At 36.7% G+C, this 27,613-nt stretch overlaps 1 protein-coding gene across 3 annotated transcripts in view; it reads left to right on the forward strand.

The window, feature by feature from the left end:
* The window catches only part of SMC2 (structural maintenance of chromosomes 2), a 69,946-nt gene extending 48,060 nt beyond the window's left edge, over window positions 1-21,886 (forward strand). The window contains exons 21-26 of one of the 3 annotated variants that reach the window (XM_045042636.1): window positions 2,269-2,469; window positions 4,639-4,755; window positions 10,786-10,946; window positions 14,648-14,795; window positions 15,802-15,978; window positions 18,627-21,886. In XM_045042636.1, the coding sequence (XP_044898571.1) occupies window positions 2,269-2,469; window positions 4,639-4,755; window positions 10,786-10,946; window positions 14,648-14,795; window positions 15,802-15,960 (786 nt within the window). In that variant the 3' untranslated portion in view covers window positions 15,961-15,978; window positions 18,627-21,886. Of the gene's footprint in view, window positions 1-2,268; window positions 2,470-4,638; window positions 4,756-5,054; window positions 5,588-10,785; window positions 10,947-14,647; window positions 14,796-15,801 lie in introns of those variants that run through there. The other 2 variants (XM_045042635.1, XM_045042637.1) reach the window with 2 other exon arrangements.
* Window positions 21,887-27,613: the final 5,727 nt, after the last annotated feature.

Consider the following 27,613-nt stretch of genomic DNA (forward strand, 5'->3'; position numbering starts at 1 on the left):
TCAGGTATTTATTCCTATGTATAAGATGTTTCAGTGGTCTCCCATAGAACTAACCGTTTTTTAATCCCCAGATATTCAGATTAATATATTAGTTGTGATTATATATTTTGTTGCCTGTGAGTTTTCAATTTATTTTGAAATAAGGTAAACGATATATATTTACAGGCAACTTCCAAAACCAGGACTTAATTGGCTTCCAGATGTCCTTAAGAGGATCAGTATAGTCAGTTTTGCAGCCTCATCTGAAATCTGATGTTTTGCTAGCAGCTGTCTTTTTTTGAAGTTATCTCAGTTTTTTGTTCACTCCTGAAAGTTTCTTTCTGGGGCACCTGGGTGACTCAGTCGGTTAAGCGTCTGACTCTTGGTTTCCTCTCAGGTCATGATCTCACAGTTCATGAGTTCGAGCCCCACATCGGGCTCTCTGCTGACAATGGGGAGTCTGCTTAGGATTCTCTTTCACCACCTCTCTCTATCCCTCCCATCCCCCTCAAAAATAAGTAAACATTAAAGAGAGTACATGCTTTTGCAGAAATTCGCTGCTTGGTTAAGAGGCTGCACTCATGAAATCTTAGTAATTTGCCCATCATGTTTTCTTACGAGTGTGTAACCGTTTGATGCCTTTTAAATCTTGTTTAGCATCTTAAAAGTATAAGAGATTTAACTTCAAAAAAGTCAGAACATACAAAATAGTCACCCCACCCTCTGAAAGAGCCCTGTGTGACTGTTCAGGCTCACACTTAAAGAAAATATTTTTTCATAGCCACATCACTAATTTCCTAATATTTTTTTGTATTGATTTTCCATTAGCCTGGTAGCCTAGTATTAGTGGATTCACTGAAATGTTACCAATGTTAATATTACTATTAATAGGTTTTTGGTAATTGAAAGTGCTAGTAGTGGTGATTGCTAGGGGATTTTATTTACGGTTAAGGTGAAAAGGAAAGTTAAAAGTGGAACTGCTAAAAAGTCCAGGATTCTTTGAAGTCTATAGTTTGTCAAATATTAATTACATACCAACTACTATCATCAGATAGTAGTAGGCCAGGCACTAATGATAAGGTTTAGTAACACGTACCCAGAATGCTTTCATTGACCCTATGGATCAGCAGGGAAGGTAGATTGGAAATGATCATCTTTGGAGCCTGGAGGTGAGACCGTTCCCCTGGAATTAATGAGGATAAACACTGACAAGGATTAGACTCTATCAGTCAGAACCAACCTTGAACAATTTTAGTAGAAGCAAGTCTTCTTTAAGCACTATAATCTAAAATTTTTTTTTAACTCTTTTTACCATATAAAGAAATACATTACTGTGCCTTGTCAAAAGAGGGTGACTAGGCAATGGAGTCAAAGTTTAGAGCGGCTTTTTATTTACCTAGTATATTTTAGAATTATAATCAGTCAGGGGTGCCTGGGTGGCTCAGTCGGTTGAGCTTCCGACTTCGGCTCAGGTCATGATCTCACAGTCCGTGAGTTCGAGCCCCACATTGGGCTCTGTGCTGACAGCTCAGAGCCTGGAGCCTGCTTCAGATTCTGTGTCTCCCTCTCTCTCTGACCCTCCCCCGTTCATGCTCTGTCTCTGTCTCAAAAATAAAATAAAACATTAAAAAAAAGAGAGAATTATAATCAGTCGGAATTAGGCTTCCACAAATTTACCAAATCTATGACTTAAGTATTCTTATGAGAATTTTAATTTTCACAAATTATTTTTGAAGCAATAGATTGAGTTTGGTAAAATCTGAAGGAGGCTTATCTTGTATTCATTCTAATGGAAATGATTTACATGTATAAATTTCTCTGAGCTAGCTTTTCTTTTAATGCTTAAGTAATCTTTTTCCTATACAATTTTTTTTAACCTATTCTCTAGGTAAAAATATTCATACTTAATAGTAAACCTATACTAACAGTGAACCTCATTTTTGCAGATGAGTCATTGTGGGGTTTTCTCCTTAATACTTAAAATTAGTAAACATTTAAGAAACTAGTTTTTGTTTTTTAATTTTTTTTTTAATGTTTATTTATTTTTGAGACAGAGCATGAACAGGGGAGGGGCAGAGAGAGAGGGAGACACAGAATCTGAAACAGGCTCCAGGCTCCGAGCAGTCAGCACAGAGCCCGACGTGGGGCTCCAACTCACCAACCGTGAGATCATGACCTGAGCCGAAGTCAGACGCTTAACTGACCGAGCCACCCAGGTGCCCCAGAAACTAGTTTTTAAATGTCTGTTTGTAAACAATGATAGATTCCTCCATTATCCTCCGTGGCTAGGTCTCCAAAATGTTGAAGGACTATGACTGGATTAATGCAGAGAAACACCTCTTTGGGCAACCTAACAGTGCCTATGATTTCAAAACCAACAACCCAAAAGAAGCTGGTCAGAGACTTCAGAAGTTGCAAGAAATGAAGGAGAAACTAGGAAGAAATGTCAACATGAGAGCTATGAATGTACTGACAGAAGCTGAAGAGCGGGTAAGTCCTTTTCCTTGGACTCTCTGGCCTCCTTAGGGAATGAGTAGCACTAATAGCTCTCTGTGACCCCTGTGGCAATTACTAGAGTCAATCTTTGGCTTGATACTCTTGATACTGGATTTGTTTTCTTGTTCTCCCTTTTCAGTTCTCTCTTACTTGTTTTTGCATCAATTATTTATATAGTCTATTGTCCCTTGAAAAGCTTTTCTACTGGCTTTGCCCAGAATACCATCTATCCTTTTCTTATTCTTGGTATAAATAAGAACATTTTTTCATGATTACTCCTCCCATTTCTATAATTTCTTTCAGTTGCCTTGAAAAGGCCTTGAAAAATAAGGCTACTCTGCTGTCTGCCGTCTGCCTCCTTACCAGTCATTCCATAAGTACGGTGTTCCTTTTGACTCTAGGGTATACTAGAACCATTACATAAGTAATGACTAAAATTGTTATATGCATAACCACTCCTTTCCTAATCTGTAAATCCAGCATCATCTTCTGTTGTAATGTTCACTTACGCAATAATGTTATCATCTCCCCAACCCTGACAGAACTTTGAATCTGCTGTGTCACTAGAAAAATCCACAGGGAAAAGCAATTCATATTCTCAACAGCTCCGTAGGAGATAGCAGTCTAATTTTATATAATGCCCTATACTTTATTTTTTCTAAGATTCTGTTTGAATTTGTATCAGAGAGTTATGAGAACTCTCTAAAAGTGGCAATACTTATGAGCTCCATTACTTCTAAAAAGTTTTGCTGTACTGGGTTTTTTTAAATTGTTATTGACATTACTATCTACAAAGAACCTGTATTATGTTAGATACCAAACAGGCTAATAATGCCCGTGTTGTGATCTCTCTATAAATGTTCCTGCTGGTTTTTATTTCTCCATTAAAGCTTTGCAATATATGTTTTGTGGAAGAAAATCTTTGGTCTGAATTTGAAATGTGTATCGTGAAACTTGTTCACTTGTTTGCTTTTATTAGATAATAATAATTGGGTCTTTTTTTTAAAAAAATTCACCAATTCGCTTTCTTACCCAAAGGGAAGGGTCTATTGTTGATAAGCAAGATGGCCTTTTTTTTTTTTTTAATGTTTATTTATTTGAGAGAGTGAGAGAGCATGAGGAAGGGGCAGAGAGCAGGAGACAGAATTGTAAGCAGGCTCCTCACTGTCAGCGCAGAGCCTGATAATGGGGCTCGAACTCAAAAACTGTGAGATCATGACCTGAGCTGAAATCAAGAGTTCGATGCTTAATCGTCTGAGCCACCCAGGTGACCCTTGTTTTGTTTTGTTGTATTTTGTGTCTGTACACATAAGAAATTGAATTATGCAAGGAATCAGAGAAAAATGTAGAGGAGGTTTTAGGAGCTTTGCTATAAAGGAGAGAGACAGCAAGGAAGCTAACAGGACTAGTTACAATTTAAGGGAGAATTTAAAGACTCCTTGAAATGTGAGGCTTTGAGGAGAAATGAGTTAAGATTTTCATAAAGTTCTGTTGCTACTTATGGTGTAATTCTCCCTTTGCAGCCTCCTTTAAATTTTTTTCAGTGAGTTTCTACATTAACCAGGAAAAGCCCATTCTGAAGATGTGATGTTTGAGCTGAAACTTGAAGCACCAATTATGTCGTATACAGAAAAAGAGCATTCAGGGAAGAGAATGCAAGGGCTATAAGGCTATATAATGAGCTTCTTATGTTCAAGGAACTGAAAAAAGACCACATGGCTGGCCCCTGGGGAGGATTGGGATGTCAAAAAGTCAGAGATAAATAAGGGCCCAATTATGTAGGACTTGGACATCATGGTGAAGAACTGAAACTTTGTGTTACTGCTAAGACTGACCTCAAGAAGAAAGCATGCAGGGCTACTTTTGAGTTTACATACATTTTCCTTTTTGCCTTGACTACTTGAAGGATATGAGAGTACCAGTATCAAAGTACCCCAGGAGCTTGTCCTATAAATTCTTAATTATGGCAGCTAAATTTTACATATAGGTGATATATTTACCTTTCTCATAATTTGGTTCACGTTATGACTCTTAATGCAGTGTATCTTTCCGGTAAACAGAAGTGTATATATTCTACATACAAACTAAACCTCTATTCCTGACTGAATTCTAGAATAGAAAATTTTACATTTTTTCAATTAAGCATGCTTTTTATCTTACCAGTATAATGACTTGATGAAGAAGAAGAGAATTGTAGAAAATGATAAATCAAAAATCCTTGCAACTATAGAAGACCTTGACCAGAAGAAAAACCAAGCCCTAAATATTGCATGGCAAAAGGTATTTGAACCCAAAATACTATTCTTTGTGAGGCAAAGATGAAGAATACTGTCAATAGATTTATACTCTAAGATGAATTTGAAATGGCTGATTTGTGTTTGAATGAGGCACACGCCTTAATTAAAACCTCCTGACTTTTAAATGCATTTTGTACTTTTGGACTTGAGTACTACTGATAATGCAAAGCTAAGTTTGTGTCGCTACATCATAGTCTCACAGTCTACTTCTCTGGTCCTTAAGTTATATTAAATTTCTGACTTTCTAGATTTCTTTATTTTTCATTCTTACCTTGTTTCCAGGTCTGTGTTACCTTTAAGGGAGATGCTATTTGTCTGAAACCTTGGAGTCTGTCCAATATGTGCCATATCCCACTCCCTCTGCTTGAAGCTGGAAGCAAGCTCGGTTTTGCACTGGGAAAGCTCTGATTGTTGGAAACTTCCCAATGATCCGTTTTGTTCTAACTTCCTTGGTTTTTCTTACCCAGACTCAACAGAGTTCAAATATTTGTTATCAGGACATTTTTCTAACAAGATTGTTATATTCCTTACCACTTACAAGTTATTCATGGCATTTCAGAATTCATCAAGAATTGTGTAGATTTCTGGCAGAGCATTTTGTACATGTTATTAGTTAACACATATGAACCAGATACTCTGTTTTCTCTTAAAACAATTCCATAACTGATAGTTAACCATCCATCTTTTATAGATGAAGAAATCAAAGCTTAGAAAGGTTAAATCGATCCTTAACAAGATACTAGCCAACCAGATCCAACAATACATTAAAAGAATTATCCACCACGACCAAGTGGGATTTATACCTGGGATGCAGGACTGGTTCAATATCCACAAAACAATCAGAATGATACATCACATCAATTAAAGAAAGGACAAGAACCACATGATCCTCTCAATAGATGCAGAAAAAACATTTGTCAAAACACAGCATCCTTTCTTGATAAAAACCCTCAAGAAAGTAGGGATAGAAGGATCATATCTCAAGATCATGAAAGTCATATATGAAAGACCCACCCCACCCCATCCTCAATGGGGAAAAACTGAGAGCTTTACCCCTAAGGTCAGGCACATGACAGGGATGTCCACTCTCGCCACTGTTATCCAACCTAGTATTGGAAGTCCTTGACTCAACAATCAGATAACAAAGAAATAAAAGGCATCCATATCGGTAAGGAGGAAGTCTAGCTTTCACTCTTTGATACTCTATATGGAAACATGATACTCTATATGGAAAACCCAAAAGATCCCACAAAAAACTGCTATAACTGATCCATGAGTTCAGCAAAGTCACACGATATAAAGTCAGTGCAAAGAAATCGGTATAGGTTGCATTCCTGTACACCAGTAATGAAGCAACAGAAAGAGAAGTCAAGGAATCGATCTCATTTACAGTTGCACAAAAAACCATAAACTACTGAGGAAAAAAATGTAACCAAAGAGGTGAAAACTCTGTGCACTGGAAACTATAGAAAGCCTATGAAAGAAATTGAAGAAGATACAAAAAAATGGAAAAAGATTCCATGCCTATGGATTGGAAGAACAAATACTGTTAAAATGTTGGTATTACCCAAATCAGTACATATTCAATACAATCCCTATCAAAACAGCACCAACATTCTTCACAGAGCTAGAACAAACAATCCTAAATTTGTATGGAACCAGAAAAGAGCCTGAATAGCCAAAGCAATCTTGAAAAAGAAAACCAAAGCAGGAGGCATCACGATCCCGGACTTCAAGCTGTATTACAAAGCTGTAATCATCAAGATGGTATAGTACTGGCACAAAAACAGACACTCAGATTAATAGAACATAATAGACAATCCAGAAATGGACCCTCAAATGTATGGCCAACTAATCTTTGACAAAGCAGGAAAGAATGTCCAATGGAATAAAGACAGTCTCTTCAGCAAGTGGTGGTGGGAAAATTGGACAGCGACATGCAGAAGAATGAACCTGGACCACTTTATTACAGCATACACACAACTAAACTCAAAATGGATGAAAGACCTAAATGTAAAACAGTAAACCATCAAAGCCCTAGGGGAGAAAGCAGGCAAAAACCTATTTGACCTCAGCCGCAGCAACTGCTTAGTCAACACATCTCCGGAGATAAGGGAAACAAAAAGAAAACTGAGACCTCATCAAAATAAAAAGCTTCTGCACAACAAAGGAAACAGTCAGTAAAACTAAAGGGCAGCCAACAGTGGGGGTACTCCTGGGCAGCTCAGTCGGTTAAGCTTCAGACTTTGACTCAAGTCATGATCTCACAGTTTGTGAGTTCCAACTCTGTGTCAGGCTCTGTGCTAACAGCTCAGAGCCTGGAGCCTGCTTTGGATTCTGTGTCTCCCTCTCTCTCTCTCTCTGCCCCTCCCCGGCTTGCCCTCCCTCTCTCTCTCTCTCTCTCTCTCTCTCTGTAAGGTGAGTAAACAGTAAACAATAAGATAAAAGGCAGCCAACACTGGGGCGCCTGGGGGGCTCAGTCGGTCAAGCGTCCAACTTCAGCTCAGGTCATGATTTCACAGTTTGTGAGTTCGAGCCCCTCATTGGGCTCTGTGCTGACCGCTCAGAGCCTGGAGGCTGCTTCGGATTCTGTGTCTCCTTCTTTCTCTGCCTCTCCCCCACTTGTGCTCTGTCTCTCAAAAATAAATAAATGTAAAAAAAAAATTTTTTTTTTTTCCAAAAGCAACAGCAGAATGGGGGAAGATACTTGCAAATGACATATCAGATAAAGGGTTAGTATCCAAAATCTACAAGGAATTTATCAAACTCCACACCTGAAAAATAATCCAGTGAAGAAATGGGCAAAACGCATGAATAGACACTTCTCCACAGAAGACATCCAGATGGCCAACTGACACGTGAAAAAATGCTTAATATCACTCATCATCAGGGAAATACAAATTAAAACCACAATGAGATACCACCTCACACCTGTCAGAATGGCTAAAAATAGCAACTCACACAACAACAGATGTTGGAGAAGATGCAGAGAAAGGATCTCTTGCACTGCTGGTGGGAATGCAAACTGGTACAGCCACTCCAGAAAACAGTATGGAGTTTCCTCAGAAAATTAAAAATAGAACTACCCTACAACCCAGCAATTGCACTACTAGGCATTTATCCAGGGGATACAGGTGTGCTGTTTCAAAGGGACACCTGCACCCCATGTTTATAGCAGCACTATCAACAATAGCCCAAGTATGGAAAGAGCCCCAGTGTCCATGAATGGATAAAGAAGATTTGGTATACACACACACACACACACACACACACACTGGAGTATTACTTGACAATCAAAAAGAATGAAATCTTGCCATTTGTGACTACGTGGATAGTACTGGAGGGTATTATGCTAAGTGAAATTAGAGAAAGACAAATATATTACTTGTGAGGAATTTAAGATACGAAACAGATTAACATAAGGGAAGCAAAAATGATATAAAAACAGGGAGGGAGACAAACCATAAGAAACTCTTAAATATAGAGAACAAACAGGGTTGCTGGAGGAGTTGGGGGTGGGGGAATGGGCTAAATGGGTAAGGGGCATTAAGGAAGACACTTGTTGGGATGAGCACTGGGTGTTATACATAGGGGGTGAATCACTGGAATCTACTCCTGATATCATTGTACTATATGCTAATTTGGATGTAAATTTAAAAATGAATAGGTAGGTAGGTAGGAAGGCAGATGGATGAATGGATAGATAAATGCATACATACATAGATGATCTAGCCTAAGATCAGATAGCCAGAGGTGGAAAAACTGGGATTCTTTTTTCCTAAATTAAGACCAGTTAAAATTGCCTTTAGTTGCTAACTCCTGTCACCCTTGTTGCTCTAAATTTGGGGCAGTAAGCAAAGAGGTTTAGAATTGTTTTTCACTGGATTCTCATTCAACAAAATCCCAAGTACGTTTGTTTTGTTTTAGGACAATTTTGGCAGATTTCACAGTTCTTTACTTTTATTTCTGCTTCCCTAGTTGCATATGTTTGTCTCCTTTAGGATAATTCCCTATCCACTTATGTGGAAGTTTTCCTGTATCCATCCTAGCAAAAGACTCTCATTCAGAAGATTCCAAACATAGTTACTATGCTGTTTGGTACTTTAACAGTCCCATGCCTCTGGGATTTAATTGGGCACCTTGCCTCTTTTTTGCTTTTTAATTCTGTAATTATTCTGAATTCTGAAAACTTCATTTTTAGTAATGGTAGTACAATTATCCCTTTCAGTCACCTGGTTTTTAGTACCCTAGGACTTATTTTCAGTGTTCCATCTCCCTGTGGTGTTTGTGTCTTTTTAAATGGATGCATAAAGTTGGCCCCATTACTCTTGTATAAGTGTGGATATAACACTAGGTCTGAGAGGTTTTGTCTCTTGTTTTCCACGTGATTCCTGGATTAATGCAAGTACAAATTTATCCTTTAAATTGATGTTCCCCCAATTTCCAGAGTTGTCTCAAAGCAGGTAAATTTATTGAGTACTTATTATATGTCAGGGACTATTCTCATAGTAATTTTCTCACTTAATCCTCATAATAACCTATTGAGGTAATAGTGTTATCAGTATTATATACTTCCTTCTGGCTTCTAGCATACTCAATTCACAAAGCCAGAGTATTTTCAGCACTGGCTGTGTCTTTTATTTTTCTATTTCCTTCTTAACCATATTAGATTTCCAGAATTTGATTGCATTTCATCTTTTATCTATCCGTGAATATAATGCATTTTCTATCTTGAATAGGGCTATATGTTGCCTATAAATAAGTTTCTCTTTTCTTCTTTGGAGGAGTTTTCACTTGGGTTCAGGGTTGAGTAGCATTCCACTATTTTAATCCTGTCTTTAGTGTCTTTCTCCTGCCTGCCCAAAAAATTAAAGAAAAGCGAAAGAACCAAAACTGTTTATGAATACTCTGCTATCTTCATCATTCTCAAAAAAAGACAGCGGTCCTCTCCCATTGTGGTGAGCCTCACTCAGCTGTAGAAATGTATCCCAGATAAAACTAAACCTGTTTCCTCTGTGTAGGGTGCTGTCCAGCATGTATTCAGTTTCTCTTAAAACTATTCCTTGATAAATCTGTATTCAGTAGCACTGATTTTTGGTATGTAGAGATCCTTATTACTACAAATATTCATGAACTGTTTATTTGCACTTGAATTTAGAGATTTCTCTAGAGAACATGACTGTCAGATCCTCATGGTTGTGCATGTGTATGTATACACTCTTCAGATTTCCTGAACTAAGGTTATTAGTCACGTATTTGAAGACAGGTGGCCAAATTCTCAAATCAAGTGTGTATGCACAAAAATTACCCAGTTTCAAACTAAAATACTGACCCTAAGTCTCTCAGTAATCTACTGGGGCTTGATGGGATAAGCCAAACAGCTTCGTTAGTCTTTTTCTGTTGGGGTCCAATGCTTTTCCTGTCTTTTGACAACTTCTTTGGCTGAGACAAAGCCTATAGAAAAGTACCAGTCAACACCTTGAACAGATCTGGTTGTTTGATTTCATGACTCTTTTTTTTCCTAGACTTTACCCTCATCTTAGGCTTTTTAAGGTTAGCTGATAACCACTGGTCTATCAAAGCAGTCAAACGAGAACAAGATTTAGAAGAGAATATGTTATGCCAAAAAGTTTGTTTCTGCTTCTCCAACTCTAAGCTCAGTGTCTTACACAGTTGTAGGTCTCTCAAGATTCCTACAGTATGGCCTACAAAGGTATCAAAAGTTAGAGCAGAGCTCAGTAAATTATTTCTGCAAAGGAACAGGTAATAAACATTTCTGGCTTTGTGAGCCATATAGTCTCTGCTGCAATTACTAGATTGTTGTTTTAGTGCTAGCAGCCATAGACAAAACATAAAAGAATGGGCATGGCCAGATTTGTCACATAGGCCATAATGTGCCAACACCTGAGTTAGTAACAGACAACAAAATGCATCTGCTGGATTGAATATACACATATCAAAATTTGATTCTTTGAAAGCCTTCTATAATATTTTATTTATTTATTTAATCCAGGTTAACAAGGACTTTGGGTCTATTTTTTCTACTCTTTTGCCTGGTGCTAATGCTATGCTTGCACCACCAGAGGGGCAAACTGTATTGGATGGTCTGGAGTTCAAGGTTGCTTTAGGAAATACTTGGAAAGAAAACCTAACTGAACTTAGTGGTGGTCAGAGGTGAGTAATCCCTTTACAGATTTAGAATTCCTCAATCCTCTTATTACAATCCATGATCTCATTGCCGACCTATTTGCTGTTTTGTTTTGCTTAGCTATCTTCAATGTACAATTTAAGGAGGTTAATATGTAAGACTGCAGATTGTGGTTAGAACTTGTGATTAAAATAGTAGGCAACAAAGGAAATAAGGGTAAGCAGCTAGAAAATGAGATGAAATTATGAAAAACAATTGATTTCAGACATTGGGAAATTAGTAGCCCAAGAGTCTGAAACCTGTGAGCAATAAAACAAAAGTGCTAAGCTCAGGGTTCATGTCTGCTTTCTCCATAGAATTTCTGGATTGCAGATGCAGGGAGGGGGAATCAACACAAATCATAGTAGTTTCACTGAATTAAAGAAACAGATTAGAATTTTGGGAGGCCCCAGTAAGCTGCACCCTAGCATTCAGTCTGTAATGTCCCTGAAGTGAAGGCTAGTCTTTACACACAGCAAAGTTCATTGTAAGCCTTGAAGAAATCAAGCTGATCCTCATGTAACTAAAGTGTTTCTCAGAACAAAGCCTAATACTTTCAAAGAAAGACAACAAAATTTGAGACTGTAATGGAACACAGTGTCTGGTATCTGATAAAAAGTACTGGACAGAAATCAAGAAAATGACGTGTAACGTAGAGAAAAATTATTCAATGGAAACAGACCCAGAAATGACAGGTGATGAAAATAGCAGACAAGGAAGTTATAGTATTACATTAATTAGTTCTAAGAATTACAGGAGAAAAGAATGTGATGAGAAATGTAAGCTATAAAAAAAAAAAAAAAGAATTTAGGGGGCACCTGGGTGGCTTGGTCAGTTAAGCGTCCAACTCTTGATTTCGTCTTAGGTCATGATCTCACGGGTTGCAGGTTTGAGCCCAGTGTTGGACTCTGCACTGACAGCGCGGAGCCTGCTTGGAATTCTCTATCCTCTCTGCCTCCCCTGCGCCCCTGCTCACGTGTACTCTCTCTCCCAAAATAAATATTTAAAAAAAATTTTTTTAAAGAATCTAGTAGAATTGCTAGAGATAAAAAATATGCCCAAAAGGAAAAGCTCACATGACATTAGCAGATTAAACAGTGTAGAAACATGAGTGAATTTGAAGACACAGCAATAGAAAGTTAAAGCTAAAGTGAGAAGCACAGAACTGTAAACAGTGACCTGTGGGGCAATATTAAGCCATCTAACATATATGTGATTGGAGTTCCAAAAAGAGAGGAAGAGGTAAAGAAAAATATTTGAAATAATGTCCCTAAATTTTCCCGTTTTGATGAGTTCTATAAACCCACAGACTTAATGTAGGTAGGATAAACACCACACAACCTCTCCCGTGACATACATACAGTAACACAGCAAGCCATGTTATATGAAATTGTGATTGGTCTTCAGGCAGCCAGAGGCATAGTATTACATACCAAGGAACAAATATAAAAATGGCTTTAGGATTATTGTCAAAAACTATGCAAGCCAGGTATCTGGAACAACATCTAGAAAGTGCTAAAATAAAAACGTGGCAACCTAGAATTCTATGTCTAATCAAAATATTCTTCAAATGGAAGTCAACGTAAATATTTTTTCAGAAAAACAACAGCTGGAGGAATTTGCTCTCAGCAGAACCGTACAAGTTAAAGGAAGTTTTTGGATAAAGGGCAAATGATACCAGATGAAAAAACTCAGATCTGCATAAAGGAATGAATAGTGTTGGAAATAGCATGCTGTAGACTTCAGGGAAGTTTTTCCCCAGCCTTACATGGTGATTCAGACAATCGGCATACTAAGGAAAAACTTAAGAGGTCATGTGGACTAACTCCTTACCTGCAGAGAACCAAATAATTAAAGCCTACTGAGAGAAAATTGTGAATATTCACATAATTAAAGACAGTTGTTAATTTTATATTTTGTCCCCTGTAGGATGTGCAATCTGTAGTTCTTAAATTGTTCTCATGTGCCCTATGATGCCATCATGTAACTTTTATGTATGTAGAAAATACTAAGACTTGTTAATTTCCCTAATGAAGGCCTTTGCCATTTTTATGAGAATAGTACTCCCCTGATTATATTTCATTATGATACAATTCCTAAATATTTTAACAGTCTAAGACACCTTCTGGTGCCTGTTAACCAAAGTTGAATTCTACAGTTCAAATCCCAACATCTAACTTTTTTGCCAAAGTCCTACATAATGTTTTGAGGAGAACAGAAAATATATGCTTACTTTCTTTTTGAGACCTGAAAATTATTTCTATAATTAAGATGATACAATTTTCACATAAATACCATTATTTTAGATACATACCCAGCATACTAGTTTAACTCTTGTTGAGAAATTTTTTTTTCTTGGTGAGGTTTTTTTTTCCCCCCTGCAAAATTAAGTTGAAAGAAAGCGCAATGCCTTAAACATTTGGTACAGAGAAAGCCAATAAAAAATAACTTTAGGTTGCTTGAGAGACGTCAGCTGCCCTTTATAGAGGTAGATGTCAATCTCACTGTTGTTTTTTATGGTAAAGAAAAAAATCTAAGAATTATCATGATACCTGATTAGAAAAAAAACAGCTACAGTAATGGGGATGGCTAGCTAGAAGAGAACTGAAAAAGAGCTATAGAAACTCAGATGTGTAACTGCAAATTTTAAATAAGGTGTATTGGGATTCTCCAGAGAAACAGAACTAGTAGGGTATGTTTGTGTGTATAAAAGGAATTTTCATCTTATCGTGGAGGCTGAGAAGGCCCACAGTTTGTTGTCTGCAAGCTGGAAACCTAGGCAGGCCAGTGGTATAATTCAGTCCGAGTCTGAAGTCCTAAGAACCAGGAACACTGAGTCTGAATATCCATGTCCCAACTCGAGTAATGAGGCAGGAAAGAACAAATTCTTTCTCTACCTTTCTTATGATTCAGGACTTCAGCAGATTATGTGATGTCCAACCACATTGGAGAGAGCAAACTGCTATACAGAGTCTTCCAACTCAAATGCTAATTTCACCCAGAAACATTCTCAGACCCAGAAATAAAGTTTAGCCTAATATCTGAGTGCTCTGTGATCCAGTTAAGTTGACACACAAGATTAACCATCATACAATTGTTTGAATTTCTGACACTGGGAATTACTTCCCAGTAATCCCAGTATTATGGGATTACTGGGTCATAATCTATACAATTTACTCTTAAATGGTGCCAGTAAAGAGTGTGTGTGTGTGCACGCGCACACACACACGTGCACACATATGCAGACATAGTAAAAGTTTGAAAGAGGGTACCTAAACCAGTTCTACTATTACAAAGATAGTAGCTGTTGACTATATACTTGTTAAGACTTTACTCGCCTGCTACCAAGGCATCTAATAGCAACTGGGGAAGGAAAGAAAAAAATTAACATGCTCTTTCCTTAAGGATAAGTGCCAATTATAAAATCCTGATTATTTGACGGGAAAGAATGTAAACCTGTTTCAAGATAAATAAGTTTCAAAATAAAACTTGAAGAGAAAAACTGAAAAGCTGAAATAAACATTTTAATACCAACAAAAGTGTTGAACTTTGAAACTTTAAATTATTTCCATGGCAGTCTTTCAGCTAAATCTGCACTATCCATAAAAGGACAGCAGATTTGCTTCAGTATTTTGGTAAAAAATGATAAAATCAAATTTTGATAACTTTTCTTCTGGTCTTTTCTTAGGTCTTTAGTGGCTTTGTCATTAATATTGTCCATGCTCCTCTTCAAACCTGCTCCAATTTATATCCTGGATGAGGTAGATGCAGCCTTGGACCTTTCTCACACCCAAAACATCGGACAAATGCTGCGGACTCATTTCACGCATTCTCAGGTGAGAACCAGGAAGACAATGTCTCCGTGATAGTTTTCGTATAGTATGTGTTTATTCAAAAACTATTCTTTAGTAATGGCCAATACGAAGATATTTAGGATTGAAGAACATGAAAGCATTGTATCTCTTTAAATATACAGTGATTATTTACATATATGCACATGCGAATAAGGAAAGAAGGTTTGGTTTACTGTTACAGAAAGAGCCAGGCATGACAATTGTTGATTGTATCATGAGGGAGAGTCTAAGTTTTTCATAATTAGAAATTAAATATGGTTAACGTCATTATTTTCTCTAGCTTGCTGCCAAAGGATACACAAAGGAAGACTGGCTTAGGAACATACCTAGGCATCAGAAAATCATGTGGTACTTGATGGGGTACTCGTCATTTTTCCTGGGTGGGAAGTAGAGAAAAGCCCCTTTAAGAAGAGTTAGTTTTTATTGAACTGTTGCTGCAGGAGCTGGGGCTGCCAAGTATGGTTATATAGATAATGCAGTGTACAACTCGGGGGTTTCACTTAATCGTAGTTAGCGTAGACTTATTTATTATGGTCCATTTTTACCAGGTAACAGTGAAGTGGTGCCTATTTTGAATTCTATAAGTGTTCCATTTGACTAGTGGTAGTGCTGTGGGTACTTGTAGCCTTTGATATTTTTGCAATATCACAAAGAAAAATATTTCACCAGAGCATTTAGAGCTAGCAACAAAACAGTGATGCCAGCTGCAGAGGATAGCAACAAGCAGTCAACCAGCAGGAAATAGTAAACTTGGGTAATGAAGCACTCAAAGTAAAATTAAGACTCCTAAAACCCAAATATAGAAAGCTAGAATTCATTTAGGTGCCTAATATTATAACTATTTGTTACTTGCATTTGCTTTGAGCCACGCATTGAAAGAAATAAAATCAAAATATCTCTAGACAATTCTTAGTCCCAGAATAAAAACAGGAGTGCTTTACTTCAAATTACAAAATACCTTTTATGCTTTTTTTCTTTTTCCCTCAAGTTCATTGTGGTGTCCCTAAAGGAGGGTATGTTCAACAATGCAAATGTCCTGTTCAAAACCAAGTTTGTGGATGGTGTTTCTACAGTAGCCAGATTTACTCAGTGTCAAAATGGAAAGATTCCTAAGGAAACTACATCCAAGGCAAAAGGACCCAAATGACCACCTTTGAAGCTAAAAGTACAGATTTACTCCTTTACCTTGACCTGTTTTTTTAAACATAAAGACCTTGGGATTTACTTATTTATGTAAAATGTAATGTTGTTTTGTTACTTAACCTGTATTTTCTCTTCCTTTATGTAATCACTTATAAATGAACATAGATGCCTCTTTTCTTAATCAGTGTAACTATGGTCCAATTACTGTGATTGTGATTTTATGCATGTCCTCAAATGTTTTTTCTTACACAATTCTTTATACTAGGGAGCCCGAGATACCTGGTTGGTGGTACATTGTTTGTAAAAGCTAAAAATAAAAAGAAACAGATGGAATTAAGTTATAAGATAAATATAGCTGATAGTCAGCTTTTAGTTTAATTCCTAAGGTAATATTAATGTGTTTTCTGTTGTTAAGAAAGTCATTTAGGTAAGAATTATAAAGCAAGTGTCTGGACCAACAAAGGGAACACACAGGAAGCTGTTAGGCATGCACCAAGCTATTTGTTGTTAGTTCTGTGAAGATACAATGGCAGAGCCCTGATTGAGACCCAGATGGGAAACCTTTGGAAAGATTCTCTCATTTTAATGATGTTTGGAGATCATGTTTCTATATGCTTAGTAATTGGTCTGTGCAATCTTAAGTTTTTAAAAAATCTTCAGTAGTATTTTAATAGAAGCCTGGGAGAAGGTATGTTGCATTAAGTCTCCTCATGTTTTCAAAGATTTTTGTTATTAGCCTTTTCATAATCCAATTAATAACAGTCTGTTGGTGAATGAGAATGTAGGAGCCAGCAGACTAAACCAAATTTATCTTTTTCCTTGAGTCTGATGAATATATAAATAGATCCATCCATTCTACCGAAAGAACTCAAAATTTGATGATTATTATATATCTTAGTGTCTTCTTTCCAGGTCAAAAGGTTGAAGTTCCTTTGAGAACTCAAAAGAAGCGCTAACAAACACCATTTGGTTACTATGTGTAGTTCTGCATCACCAGAGTGTCTCCAAAGTCTGAATTTTGAAAGCGCTCGCATGATCTAATCTGATCTTGAGTATATTATTTTGGCCCTGTATCCCTTCTTGATACTCAGTTCCTTTATGTTACCCTTTCCCTAATATATGCTTATGGTTCTTGGCTTTGGCTTTAACATTCCTCATCCTTCTCATACACAACTGAGGATGTCAGATAACATCTAGGTAACTGATACAATGGGACACACTGGAAAGGACTGAATCTGGAATTCATTCTGTCCACTGTGGGAGGAGAGGGAGACAAAGTTATAAATGCCGAGTTACAGGAAGTCTAATTTCACCTATAACAGACAAGAGTTTTTTATTTCCTTTCAAATGTATTGAAGATTATTTGCCAAAACAGTTCTGTCGGTTCACACTTGCAGTAAGATCACATATCTGTTGACCACAACCCAGTCAGCACTGGCTGTTAGTTTTATTATTTCTGATTTACTAGTTATAAAATGGTAGTTCATTGCTGTTTTAACTAACATTTGATAAATAACTTGTGAGGTTGAATATTTGACATCTGAACTAATTTTCTTTACCTCAGATTTTCTATTTGCCTCCTTAATTTTTGTCTCATATATATCATGCTTTTTGATGATAATCCTCAAACATATTAAATTTTTATGAGTAATGTCAGTATATTGTGATTAGAAGACGACATGAAGGGGAGAGTCAGGGACCTTTAAAGTTCTGCAATAACATAAGTAACCTTTACTGAGCTCTTTCTAGACATCAGAGGCTATTCGTATTTGCATCTGTTTTCACATTTGAGTAAGTACTGTTGATCAGCATTACATAATTGAGGAAATTGAATTGAGCACAAAAGTTACCAGACTGGTCTGTGGTGATAGTAGTTAGAGGCAGAGCCAAGATACCAGTCTTGGCAGTTGGGCTCCAGAATATTACCTTTCTGACAGTTTGAACATTTGTGTTCATTGTACATAATAAATTTAAGACACACCTCGGTGAGCAGTATGCACAACATGAGAAAATTATTTCTAGGAAGAATGTCAAACATTTGAAAAGGATTCCTTCTGGGTTTTGGGGGGGTGGTTTGTTTGGGCATTTCATGTACCCTAACAAATGCAAAAGGAAAAACTTGAGAATCCATTCTCTTCTGATACAGTGAGGTAATCAAATAGGCCAACCACTCCCGCCATCATGTTGTCTGCAAATCAGGACAGGTTTTCTTCCTTTTTGATCTGTGGGCCTTTATTCCCCTTTCTTGCTGTACTGGCTTGAAGTTCCAGCACTGTGTGGTATAAATAATGAGAGCTGGCATATCTTCCTTTTCCCCAAAATTCTGACGAAAGCATTCAGTCTCTCACCACCTAAGTATAATGTTAGCCATAGGCTTTTTTGGTTTATATTCTTTATCCAGTTAAAGAAGTTTCCTTCTGTTCCTAGTTTGGTCACTTTTATCATGGATGGGTTATTGAATTCTGTTCATTGCTTTTTCTGCATTGATTGATATGATCATGTAAGTGCTTTAGCCTGTTAATGAATTACATTGCTTAATTTGTGAATATTAAACCAGCCTGGTATTCCTGAATTAAACCCTGCTTGGTCATGGTCTATAATTCTCTTTATGTAGAGGCATACCTTGTTTTATTATGCTTCACAGGTAACTGCGTGTTTTTTTTTTTACAGATTGAAGGTTTGGGGGCACCCTGCACCCAGCAAGTCTGCCAGCACCCTTTTTCCCCACAGCATTGGTTCACTTTGAGTCTGTCACAGTTTGATAATTCTCACATACTTTCACACTTTCTCCTTGTTATATTTGTTATGGTGATCAGTGATTATGACTCACTGAAATCTGATGATGGTTAGCATTTTTTAGCAATAAGCTATTTTTAAGATACATACTTTTTTTAGACCTAATGCTGTTGCCCACTTAATGGATTACAGCGTAAATATAACTTTTAAATTTAAATATTGGTTTCAGGAGTAGAACTCAGTGATTCATCATTTACATACAACATCCAGTTCTCATCACAGGTGTCTGCCTTAGTACCCATAACCCATCCCCCAACCCATGGCCCTCCATCAACCCTCAGTTTGTTCTCTATCAGTAAGTCTCTTGTGGTTTGATCTCTTTTTGAATATTACTCAGCCATCAAAAATTAAATGTTGTTGCCACTTGCAACAATGTGGATGGAGCTAGAATGTATTATGCTAAGTGAAATAAGTCCATCAGAGAAAGACAAATACCATCTGATTTTAAGAAATCAAAACAGATGAATATATGGTAAAGGGGGGTATAAATAGAACTTTTATATGCACTGGGAAAGCCAAAAAATTTTTTTTGCTTGTTTTGCTTGCTGTATTGTAGTATCAAACTGAACCCAAAATGTTTCCAGGTTATGCCTGATTTATAGGATTCTGTTTGCTAATAGCTTGGTTGTGATTTTTGTGTGTGTTCATTAAGGGCTTTGGTCTGTATGGGTTTTTTTGTTTTGTTTTGTTTTTCTGGCTTTGTTTGGTTTTGGGGTAATACTAACTTCGTAAAATTAATTGGGAAATGTTCCCTCTTCTATTTTCTGTATAATTATATAGAATTTGTGTTAATAATTCTTCAAATATTAGAATCCTCCTATGAAACTCTCTAGGCCTGGAGATTAGGGGGCAGGATAGGGGGAATAGAAATACAATTTCTTTAATAGTTATGGGGATGTTTAAATTATCTGTTTTACAACAAGTGATTTGTGATAGTTTGTGTTTTTTGCTGAATTGTTCCATTTCATCTAAACTGTCAAATTTGTGTGCAGCAGTCATGGTATTTCCTCATTATCCTTTTGATGTCTTCAAGCTCTGAAGTTATCACTTGTTTCATTCCAGATATTGGTAACTTTTGTTTTTTTCTGTCAGTCATGATGCAAGTTTGTCAATTTTATTGTCTTTCGAAGAACCAGTTTTTTATTTCATTTACTTTATTGTCTTTCTGTTTTCATTTACTGATTTTGTCTCATTTCCTTTTTTCTGCTTTGGGCTTATTTTGCTCTTTTCTACTTTTATGGTAGAGGTTTAGATTGTTGATTTGAGATCTCTTTTTGTAGCAAGCAATTAATGCTATCATTGGCCCTCTTAGGTAGTAATCTTTTAGCTTCATCTCACAGATTGTGATATGCTGCATTTTCAACTTTAACTTCAAAATATATTCTAATTTGCTTTGACATTTCTTCTGACTATTGAATTCTTTTGGAATCTATTTCTTAGGTTTCCAGATAGTTGGGGATTTTCCAGGGAGCATTCTCTTACTGATTTCTAGTTTGTTCTGTTATGTCAGGAATCAGGTTTTTTTAATTGTTAAAAAAGGATGGATTTAGAAAACAAAACAGGTACAAATTCAGTGGTCTAAGGTTCTACCTTAATGTATATTTTAGATAAATAAAAAGTAAACCCAAATTAAATAGAAAGGTGGAAATAATAAAAGGTAGAATTCAACATATACAGGACAGAAAAACAATGGAGAAAATTAAGCTGACATATTGATTTTGTTTTGAGAACCAGGTATCTGTAATTAGACCATTCAGGCAAACCAGAGAAATTACAAGTCACTAATATCAGGAATGAAAGAAGAGTTGCCACTGTGGCTTTTACCTAAATTAAAAGGATGCAAAATTATGATGTTTTTCATGCCAGTAAATTCAATAACTTAGACAAAATGGAAAATTGGAAAAATAAAACTCACTGAAATTGACAAGAGTAGACAGAACTTGAATAGCTTCACATCTGTTCATGCAATTGAGATGATTAAATATCCTCACAAGGAAAACTTTAGTTCCATGTGGTTTTATTTGTAAATATTACTATTCAAAGACAAGTGGGGGGGGGGAGGGGGCAGGGGAATACTTCCAACCTGTTATAAGTCCAGGGTTCTAATACTAAAACTTGACAAAGACATTATAAAACAAGAAAATTACAGCCTGGTAGCCCTCATGGTCTGAAGAGCAAAAACCCTGAAAATATTAGCAAACTGAATCTGATAACATTTACAGGCGATAATAAGCCATTTTCAGTTTTTTTCAATAAATGGTACCAACAGCTAGGTATTTATACAAAAAAAAAAAATTGCCCTTCACAACATACACAAAAAAATAACTAAAGATAAGACATAGGCCTAAAAGTAGTAGTTATAACACTTCTAGAAGAAAACAAAATTTTTGTGACCTTAGATTAGGCAAAGATTTCCTAGGACACACCAAAAAAACACAAACCTCAAAAGAAGAGGAAAAAAAGTATCCAGGAACATTAAAATTTTAAGAATATTTTCAAAAGACAGTCTTAAGAAAATGAAAAGTCAAAGCACAGAATAGGAGAAACTTGGAATGTTCGGAGCTGACAGAGTTGGGTGCAGAATGTGTCAACTCACATGTTGACATTGGCATGAATGGTGGGCAGAACTGTCACCTAGGCATAAACCAGGGTGGGGCGGCACTCTGTGCTAGCAATACTGATAGCATTTTCACCTCCATGCATTTGAATGTTTTTTTTTTTTTTAATGGTGGTCTCACTTAAAAGTGTCTTTAATGAAGCTATAAAATTTTTTTTACCCCCCCGTCCTGAGCACATCTTTAATAATCTGATAAAATGGGAGTTATATTATAAAGCATTTCTGCATACCAAAACATGGTTCTTTTGCAGAAATGCTCTTATGTCTGTTGTAGTCTGAAATAACTTTTCATGGAAAAGCATTTTTACTTGGACAGGTGACTAAGACAAACTATGGTTATTAAGTTTATGGCATTTGGTTAGACATTTCTTAAAAATGAACAGTATGAATCTGTCATATTAACCTGACATTTGTTGCAAATACTAAAATTGTAGCTTTCAAATGAAAATTAGAATTCTGTCAAACTTGTATTTGTCATTGTGAGCTGGACATCTCAATAAAGACTGTTCTGATAATACTGGTGGTCATATTAACAGGATTTTTTTTATATTGTATTGTGAAATGTGTTAACATTTTGAAGATCTGCATAACCCAATCAATGGTGGTTTCCCTTGACTAATGAGTGATGCTACAAAATCCTGCATGGGTAAGTAAAATAGCCGTTCTAAGTACAGGAATCACCAGTTAATTTTAATGTTATAAGGGGCAATATTTTTATTAATGGAGTTTCAGATTCCACGTGGCAACTAAGAAGCGATCCCTTGTTGCATTGTGTTATTTGTATCAAGAAAGGATTATCTACATTATGTAATATTCCAACTACATATTTATTCTCAACTGTAGCAAACAGAATCCTATAAACCAGGTATACCCTGGGGACATTTTGGGTTCAGTCTGATACTACCACAATAAAGCAAGTAAAACAAAGCAAAAAAAAATTTGGGGGGTTTCTTAGTACATATAACTCTAGGTATGAAACTTGAATAACTTGTCTAAACTTCCACAGCTAGAAAATAAGGGGTGGGAGAGGGGAGCCAGGATTTAAGCTCAAGACTGTCCAGATAAAAAGCCCATACTCAGTCCTTATAACAAACTGTGTTAGGTATACACACATTCTGCCTTTAATAGACAAGATACTTGTCATGCATGGGTGGGAGCAAGGAGAGAGACACTTACATCCATCGTAGAGAACAAAGATTGTGATTTAATCCTAAAGCTCATGCCGCTGGTCATTTTATACCAATCTAGTGAAATGTGGCTAATAATCCCTTGATTGTATGACAGAACAGTAGGCATAAGCTGCCCCGTTTCTTGCCATCAGTTAAGGGCCAGAGTTTTCTTTGATAGGTTGAAGCTTTACGTGTTATCCTTTACACAACTTTTCTGATGTGGTTTGTAGGATGGGCTCTTATTGATAGTCATAAGCATCTTCTCGAGTTTAGTGTAAGGCTCATTACTCCTTTCTGCATCTTGCTCCTCACGTACATTACTACACATTTAACAGTTTGGCATTCTAAGCCTCTAACAGCCCACTTTATGGAGTTTCAGCTTATCCTAAACTAACTCCCTCTATGAACCCTACATGCCACCCCATCTGCAACAGTTGCCACTCCTGAATACAGCTTTCTTCTTGTGTTTGCTCATGTTCTTAATGCTGTGTCAACAGCATACCCATCCTCCCAAGTTGTACTTAGAAACCACCATCTCTACAGATCATTCTCTATTCCCATCCCCCTTTCATAAGGCATCGAAGAGTATTGGATAATAGTAGTAAATGAACACATCTTAGTTCTAGTAGATTGTGAACACCTGAGTGCAACTCTTTAGAGCCCGTAACCTATTAATGGCTTGAGCTCAAAGATGATTTTAATTTTTTTTTAACGTTTATTTATTTTTGAGGCAGAGAGAGACAGAGTATGAATGGAGGAGGGTTAGAGAGAGAGAGAGAGAGAGAGACAGAATCTGAAGCAGGCTCCAGGCTCTGAGCTGTCAGCACAGAGCCCCACACGGGGCTCAAACTCACAGACTGCGAGATCATGACCTGAGCTGAAGTCGGACACTTAACCGACTGAGCCACCCAGGCACCCCAAAGATGATTTTCTTAATGAGAGTGTAAGAACTCATAAAAGTTCAAGATGAAATAGACCATGGTATTTAGCTCATGTACCACACTATCAATTAGCAAACTAACTAGAATGAGATCAGACCCATATTCACTCTGAGAAGTTCCTATTAGGGTTTTGTCATACTATCATACTTGTAAGGAAGTCTCCCAGTAAAATTTTATAAGCAACAGAGACTTTTCCTCCAAAGAATTAATAGAATCTATAACAGCCCTTTTATATGTTGTGTCCTACTCTATTTTTGTAGGTGTGGAAAGTCTAAACTATTGTGTCCTAAAGTTGAAAGGTTATTTCACATTTGTCAACTTTAATAAAAATTGAGTATGACACAAATAGCAATATGTTTCATGCCCCTGGATCAGAAGAATGCATGTTGTTAAAATGTCCATACTACACAAAACAATCTACAGAATCAATGCATTTTCTATCAAATTACCAATACAGCATTTTTCACAGAACTAGAACAAATGATACTGAAACTTGTATGGCACTACAAAATAGCCAGAGCAATCTTTACAAAGCTGGGAGTATAACAATCCCCAGCGTCAAGATACATTACAAAGCTGTAGTAATCAAAACAGTGTGTTACTGGCACAAAAGTAGACCCATAGATCAATGCAACGATAAAGAGCGCCTAGAAATAAAACTCATACTTATCTGGTTAATTCATCTGACACAAAGGGGGCAAGAATATACAGAACTTTAAATCCCTTTGTAATTTAGGTATAGAAGTTTGCTTTTGTGCTAATTACTTGGGATCAAAACTTCAAGGCATGTTTGAAGAAGAGAGAAAAAAAATCTGAAAATCATTACCTGAGATTGCTTCCAGCTCAGTAAAAGGAATAAGGTATTATTTTTTAAATATAATTTATTTTCCAGTTAGCTAATATACAGTGTATACAGTGTGTTCTTGGTTTCGGGGGTAAAGGAAGCAGGTATTAAACATCCTGAGTACCACGGCTTTTGGGGACCAGGAAAAACATGAGTAATTTATTAATTCCAATACTTTAAGCTTTATTTTCCACTCCCTCTCCCATCATTTTTATCAGGGCTAAATGAACCAAAAATGCACTGTGATGCTAATCCATAGCCTGTGTTATTCCCTGGTTTCTGCTGAAAATTTTAGATTCAGGATAAGGAAAAAGGAAACAAGCCTACAGTTACTGCACCTAGTTTCATCTATGACCTGATTTTAACAGCTCAACAAAGTTGCTGTTATTTTCACAGAATGAGAAAACACTGGCTCAGAGAAGTTACTTGCTCAGTTAAGGTGCAGCTGGTCATAATTTGATTATGTATCTAATTCCAAGGATCCTGGTCTTTCAACTACACAGTTGTTTCCAATACATTATTCAATAATGTAAAAACCATTTAAAGGGAGAAACTTTTCATACAAAATTTAGACATGTGTGAGCATAAACTTTACAATGAATTCCTTTCGCTTATATTCTTATAAAACCAAAATAAATGGAAAATACAAAATATAAGAAACCACAAAACCAAAATTTAGCTCAACATTTATCTACTTATGCAGATGAAGGGTGAAATAAAGGTGTTGCTTTGCATGAGACTATGATGCTACCTTCTAAAGAGCAAATTCTTTTAATTTTAGCACATTAATGTGAACCACAACTAATTTTCCCCAACACTTCCCTCACTATGCACCACAATAAAACCTTGTACAGTGTATCATAAAGGCATTTAGTCATCACCTACCCATGTATATATTAACAACTCTGTTCTCTTGAGCAAGAGAAACAAAAGCAAAAATAAACTATTGAGACAACACCAAAATAAGAAGCTTTGGCACAGTGAATGAAACCATCAGTGAAACAAAAAGGCAACCCCCTGAATAGGAAGAGATGTTTGCAAATGACATATCCAGTAAGGGGTTAATATCCAAAATATGTAAAGAACCTAGGCAACTCAACACCAAAAACAAACAAAAAATAATAATCCTATTAAAAATGGGCGGAAGACCTGAATAGATATTTTTTTCAAGAAGGCAATATAGGTGGCAAACAGACAATGAAAAGATGTTCAACATCACTAATCATCAAGGAAATGCAAATCAAAACAATGAGTTCACCTTACTCCTGTCAGAATGGCAAAAGTCAAAAAGACAGTGTTGGTGAGGATGTGGGGAAAGGGAACCCTCATGCACTCTGGTCGGAATGTAGATTGGTGCAGCCACTGTGGAAAATACTACGGAGGTTCCTCACAGAATTAAAAATAGAATTATTATATGATCCAACATCCCACTGCTAGGTATTTACCCAAAGAAAACAAAAACACTAATGCAAGAAGATAGATGTATTCAGTTACTATTATGGAATTTTTTTGATGCCTTACAAAAGGGGGATGGGAGGGGCGCCTGGGTGGCTCAGTCGGTTGAGCGTCGGCTTCGCTCAGGTCATGATCTCGCAGTCTGTGAGTTCAAGCCCCGCATCGGGCTCTGTGCTGACAGCTCAGAGCCTGGAGCCTGCTTCGGATTCTGTGTCCCCCTCTCTCTCTGCCCCTCCCCCACTCATGCTCTGTTTCTGTCTCAGAAATAAACATTAAAAAAATTTTTTTAAAAAAGGGGGGGATGGGAATAGAGAGGAATCATAGAGGTGTCTGTTGAATAGAACCTTGAATATACCATTCTTTCCAACAGCATACCCAGGGTGATTTCTTCACATTGAGAAGAGCGTGAGCAAAACCAGACTGAAATCACAAGGCAATGCCATTCCAGGCAAAAGGGAAGAGCATGCATAAGGCATGAAAACAGGACACTGAATGTTGGAGAAATGAAAATGTTTCTATATGCCTGGGTTATATTTAGATTGTATAAATAGAATCAAGAAATGAAGCTGAAGAGTAAGGAGGAAAAATGAACCTTGGGCTCTGTTAGTGGAAATATAAATTGGTGCAGGAACTAAGGAAAACATAGTTTGGAGGTCTCTAAAAAATTAAAACTGCCATATGACCCAGCAATTCTACTTCTGGGTTTTTAGCTGAAGAAAACAAAAACACCAACTTAAAAAGATACATGCATCCCCATGTTCATTGCAGCATTATTTACAATATCCAAAATAAAACAACCTATGTGTCCATCGATGGATGAATGGATAAAGAAAATGTGGTGTGTGTATATACAGTGGAATATTACCCAGCCAATAAAAAAGGAAATCTTGCTATTTATGACAATATGGATAGACTTTGCATTTTGCAAAGAGAAATAAGTCAAGGAAAGAGAAATACTGTATGATCTCATATGTAGAATGTAAAATAAACCAACACAAAATCCCGAGCTCATAGATAGAGCAGATTGGTGGTTGGCGGCAGTGGGGGGGGGGGGGGGGGGGGGGAGGGGTTTGTGTGTGTGTGTGTGTGATTGGTGGTTGTCAGGGTGTGCGTGTGCATGTGAAATGGGTCAAAAGGTACAAACATCTAGTCATGGGATTGTATAGCATGGTGACTATAGTTAATAATACTGTATTCTATATTTGAAAGTTCTTATGAGGTATCTTAAAAGTTCCCATCACAATTTGTAATTACGTATAGTGACAATGTTAACAAGACTTATTGTGGTGATCATTTTGCATTATATAAAAACGTTGAATCACTAACTAGGCTTATTGTGGTGATCATTGTGCAATATATACAAATATTGAACCATTATGTTGTATACCAGAAGCTAATACAATGTTAAATGTCAATAAGAGAAAATGAAGCTGGAAAAGCAGTCAAGGACTGGACTCAGAAGTCTATCTGACTTTAAACTGTCCTCTTAACCAAATTCTGGTTTGAATGGAAAATTGATGCTAGAAAACCTCATCAGAAATCAGGAAAATAAAATTGAAACGCCCTCCCAAAATATAAAAGGAAAATAGTCAAACAGGAAAAAAACAATGTGAAAAAAATCATTAATATGTGGATATGGACCCAAGATCCAACCTTGAAAATTTACACAATTCTAACAAAAATAGTAACTAGGGACATGGTTAAAATCTTCCTGAGTGGGGAGAAAAATACTGCAAAGGCAGGTAAAAGATAATTCATGGATTTTGGGCAAAATTGGTGGAAAAGAAAACACACTTTTTCTACTTCCAATGTTCTTTTTGTCATAAAGGCATCAT

This window comes from Felis catus, chromosome D4 (genome assembly GCF_018350175.1).
Source record: "Felis catus isolate Fca126 chromosome D4, F.catus_Fca126_mat1.0, whole genome shotgun sequence".
Taxonomy (NCBI): Eukaryota; Metazoa; Chordata; class Mammalia; order Carnivora; family Felidae; genus Felis; species Felis catus.